This window comes from Hipposideros armiger, unplaced genomic scaffold (assembly GCF_001890085.2).
Source record: "Hipposideros armiger isolate ML-2016 unplaced genomic scaffold, ASM189008v1 scaffold_613, whole genome shotgun sequence".
NCBI classification, from domain to species: domain Eukaryota; kingdom Metazoa; phylum Chordata; class Mammalia; order Chiroptera; family Hipposideridae; genus Hipposideros; species Hipposideros armiger.
In genome coordinates this window covers 28788-33512 of record NW_017731963.1, presented here as the reverse complement: position 1 = coordinate 33512, position 4725 = coordinate 28788, and the positions used below count along the sequence as shown (strand labels likewise).

The following is a 4725-nucleotide window of genomic DNA, read 5'->3' as shown; positions in this document are numbered from 1 at the left end:
GTTCAGCTTCTACCACAATAAGCCAAAGAACTTGACTTCCAGTGGGCTCATCATTTCATCTGGATACCAGTGTACACATATTTTACCCGTCTTAGGAGGGAGGTGAGTTGCGCTTATGGCATTTGAGTGTTGTTTTGAAAAGTATTCAGGAGACATTTATTGGGTGCCTACTTTAAAGGTGAAGTTAAAAGAGCAAATAGTGGACCACGAACTGGTGTCTAGTCTTAGCCCTGACCTACCTCACTTTGGGACTATGGGTAAATAAATCACTTCACCTTCCATCCTGTGTAACCTGGAGGGAGTTGGAGAGATTGGTCTCTAAGGTCCAGATCCATAATTTTAGAATTTTATAATTCCGATTTATGGTGAGATAGCTAACACAGAACCTGCAGGTAGTAGGTGCTCAATGAAAATGTTTTGAATAAATTATCTGAATTAATTTAGATGGTCTTTGTGTTCTGGAGTCACTTTCTTATTAAGAGGTTATTTTTTAATTTAAAGCTCTTTAATCATCATTGTTTAGGCTTTTCTTTTCAGGTATAGAGTCTGGCACATAATATAGGTCCTTATTAAAAATTTCTGAGCTGAGTAAAAGGTGGAGGTGTTTTCTGTCATGTTCAAAATCTGTTTTCACTTTAGGGTTGGGCTTTTGTTGTCTGATAAGAGAATAGGCCAGCATCCTGCTCTCCTGAGATTTCTCATTGTGTAAAGAAGGTGTGTAAGTAGGGAAAACAGCCCTGGCTTTGGAGTTGAATGCCTTGTTTGCAGCCCCGCGAAGGACGAGGTGCCTAACCTCTTAGTTTCCTAACATGTAAAATTGGGAAAAACTGATTGCTCAGGGTTACCCTGAGGATGAAATGAGATAATGTAGGTGATGGCACTTTATAAACTGTAAAGCAGTCTGAATATTTAAGTCAAAATAAATGCTGTTGAATTTATTGAGACCTATATTAGGAATTTCTCCAGAAGGTTTTACAAACATTGATGTAGAGAAAAGTAATTCTTAGACATTACCAAACATTGCTGTTGTACAGGTTGTCTATGTTATATAGAACAGAGTATGCAGAAATTAAAAATAACGTTAGTATTTTTATATGGAGAGAAAATTATTTTACCAGAAGGCTAAGAAATGGTCAGATTGGAGCGTATCCTGTTCTGTGCTGGCATCTGCTGGTGAGGTGTGACATAGCAGCAACATTTCAATACACAGCAACTTCCTAATGCTCTGCCACTCTTTCTCACATTAAGAGAATAAAGTCACTCTGGTTCTCTTCCCCTTCAATTCATGTGAAAGGGACTGGTATGCTTAGGAGATTACAGTAAACCAATATGTCTGGTTACTTAATGTGTTTGCATCAGTAGAAGTGGAGTATTTAGGGAAGGGGTTCTCAAAGTCTGGCCTGCACTAGAGTTACCTGGGAAGATTGTTAAAATGTAGATTCCCGGGTCCACCCTAGGGCATATGAGTCCTGGGAATTGGCACATTTAATGTTTTCTCCAGCTAGTTCTAGGGTACTTGGTCCCAGGACCCCAGTTTGAGAAATACATGGTGAATCACATAAGGGCTTGGCTTCAGACTGCATGTTTTTCCCACTCAAACTTGTTTCCTTCTGAAACTCTTGCTAGAAGTTAGATGGCCACCTGCCTGGGCGTGGATTAGGAATTCCTTCATTGGGTAAGAGGTCCAGCCGAGGGAATCTTAAAGTCCCTTCTAGCTGTAAGGTTTTATGTTCTCCCAGCTGGTCTGTTTCTTCCTCATTTGTCTACATTAAATTATCCTTTCTCCCCCAAATGTTGCACCATATTCCTCTTTCATGTTGCCAGAAATACCAGTGCTGTTTTCCACTTCTTGATTGTAGGTTAGATGCTAAAAATTGCAAACGCATCAATCTGGGAGGAAGCCAAGCAGCTGGCTACCTCCAGCGTCTCCTGCAGCTGAAGTATCCCGGGCACCTGGCAGCTATCACTCTCAGCCGCATGGAGGAGATCCTGCACGAGCACAGCTATATCGCCGAGGATTACCTGGAAGGTAGTGAAGAGGATGTTTGCTTGCAGCGTTTGGATGTTGTCTACCTTTGGGGCGTTCCTTTGGTTGTTCCCCGGATGCCTCTTTTGCTCACTTTTTTACTCATTACTTTTTAGCATCCGCTTCCCATTTTGGTATTTACTTTCTTAAAAAACTGTTCAGTTAACTGATAACTTACATATGTAGGTTCTTTTTCAGAATTGTTTTGGCTATTCTAGTTCCTTTGCCTTTCCATGTAAATGTTAGGATCAGCTTGTCCATATCTACATAAAAGTTCTGTTAGGATTTTGATTAAAGCTACATTAAATCTTTAGGTGAGATTGGATGTAAAACAACATTCTAAATATAAATTGAGATATCATATTAACTCTAGATTAGGGAGAATTGGCATTTTTTACTATGCTGAGTCTTCTAGTTTATGAACATAGTGTATCTTTCCATTTATCTAGGTCTTTATTGATTCCTTCCATCAGCATTTTGTAGTTTTCAGCATATAGATCCTCTACATGTTTTATTAAATGTATTCCTAAGTATTTATTTCTTTGTTTTTTTCATTTCAGTTTCCAGTTGCTCATTGCTAGTGTATAGAAATATTGTTAATTTTTGTATTGACATTCTGTCCTGNTGTCCACCTGACCTCCAGTCCCACTCCCATTGGCCAGAACTTAGTGTCACGATCACACCAAGCTAGATAACCACGAGGCGGAGTTATACCACTAAAAGGAAGAAAGACTATACAAGTGGAGGAAAAATTAGCAGTCTCTTAACGTTTGAAGTCTCACTGAGAGAGCACAGCCTGTGGGAGTTAATAAATAAATGAAGATATTTTAAAACTTTATATTATAAAATGCAACATACATACGGAAAAGTGCATAAATCATAAGTGGACACCATGATGAATTTTCACAAAGTGAACACGCCTGCATAGCGAGTTCCCTGGTCAAGAAATTGAACCCTGGATCCCAGAGTTTCCTTGACAGTGAGGCTAAGGGGGACGTAACCACATGAAGGCGGAGCCAAGGGCGGTTGAAGGTGAGTTATTCGAAAAATAGGGCGTGGCTAGGCGAAAAGGCCGGGCTCTGTGGAGCTGAGCGCCCAGTCCTAGAGGCCAGGAAGGGGCGGGGTTTGGTGGTTTACGCATTGGGGCGGGGCTTACTGGTCCGGAATCCCGACTATAGAGAAGAGGCGTGAGGTCGGACTCTGGGGCGCGGTTAAGCAATGGCAGGACTTTACGGCTAGGATGGGCAGGGTCTAGCGATCCTGAGGGATCTGGGTCACAAAGGGCGAGTCAGATGGAGAGGGACGCAGGGCTTAACGAAGGGAAGCGGCTTGGAGCTCTTGAACACACTAGCCGCGCGGCGTTACGCATGGGGGCGGGGTTTCGCACCGTCTGGGCGGACGCTGGGGTGAGAGGCTGAGCAAGCGCGCGCGCTGCAACATGGCGGCGGCCGGTACGGCCGGGCCGGCCGGGAACGTGTTCCCCTTCCGCGACTCCCGCGCCACGCCGGATCCAGTGCTGGAGGCCGGCCCGGTGGCACACGGGCCACTGCCGGTGCCACTGGTGCTGGACAACGGGTCGTTCCAGGCCCGCGCCGGCTGGGCCTGCCCCGGGCCGGACCCAGGCCCGGAGCCGCGCCTACAGTTCCGCGCCGTATGCGCCCGCGGGCGTGGCGGGGCTCGGGGCGGGGCGGGTCCGCAGGTGGGCAACGCGCTGGGCAGCCTGGAGCCGCTGCGCTGGATGCTGCGCTCGCCCTTTGACCGCAACGTGCCGGTAAACCTGGAGCTGCAGGAGCTACTGTTTGACTACAGCTTTCAGCACCTGGGTGTCTCCTCACAGGTGAAGGGCTGGGGGAAGGTGGGTTGGGCTTGAGGTTGTGTCTCTGCTCCGCTCGGAGAGAGAATGGTCATCCCGGTAGCTTTCATTGTTATTTAGTCATTCATGTAGTCAATCAAATATTAAGCTTCGAGCGTGTAAGCACTGCGCTAGGCGCTTGGGGTGCAGCAGTGAACAAAACAACGCCTTTTTGCTCTTGGAGCCGCGTACGTTAGGCATATGTGTTCATTCGTTAATAAATTCTTTTACTAACTAGTTGGTATTGAGCCCCTACTTTGTGTCAGGCACTTTTTTAGGCGTTCGGAATGCATTCATGAATAGAACATAAAACTTCTTGTGCTTATGGGGAGCTAGTGTGGAAAAGCAGTCTAGTATGAAAAGATGGAAAACAGAATAAAATTCAGTCGTCGAGTCTGTGGCATGATAGAAGGAGAGGAAAGGGTTGCATTTTTTTCAGTAAGATGGTGAGGATAGGACTCAGGGAAAAGGTGATGTTCTCACACGGACTTGAAGGAGGTGACTGAGGGAGCACGTCATGGGACTATTTGAGGGAATAGTATCCCAGACAGAGGAAACAGCCTGTGAAAAGGCCCTGAGGCAGACGTGTGCCCTAATCCTAATTTTAGGGCAGCCAGAGTGCGGATGGGGTGGGGGGGTGGGAGAAGGAAGTGGAAGAGGAAGTCAGAGACATAATGAGGGGCCAAATCACACACCTTCTAGGCCAGCAGTTCTCAACCTTCCTAATACCGCGACCCCTTAATACAGTTTCTCATGTGGTGACCCCCAACCATAAAATTATTTTCGTTGCTACTCTATAACTGTAATTTTGCTACTGTTATGAATCGTAATGTAAATATCTTTTTGT

The 4725-nt window shown here is 45.5% G+C and overlaps 1 protein-coding gene and 1 pseudogene across 1 annotated transcript in view; both read left to right on the top strand.

Moving 5' to 3' along the window:
- The first annotated feature begins 6 nt into the window (after nt 1-6).
- The window catches only part of LOC109372117 (actin-related protein 5), a 23586-nt gene continuing 18867 nt past the window's right edge, over nt 7-4725 (top strand). Inside the window, exons 1-2 of the mRNA XM_019625054.1 lie at nt 7-102; nt 1860-2029. Of these exons, the coding sequence (XP_019480599.1) occupies nt 1978-2029 (52 nt within the window). The 5' untranslated portion in view covers nt 7-102; nt 1860-1977. The remainder of the gene's footprint in view (nt 103-1859; nt 2030-4725) is intronic.
- LOC109372118 (actin-related protein 5 pseudogene) lies at nt 3190-4456 on the top strand (annotated as a pseudogene).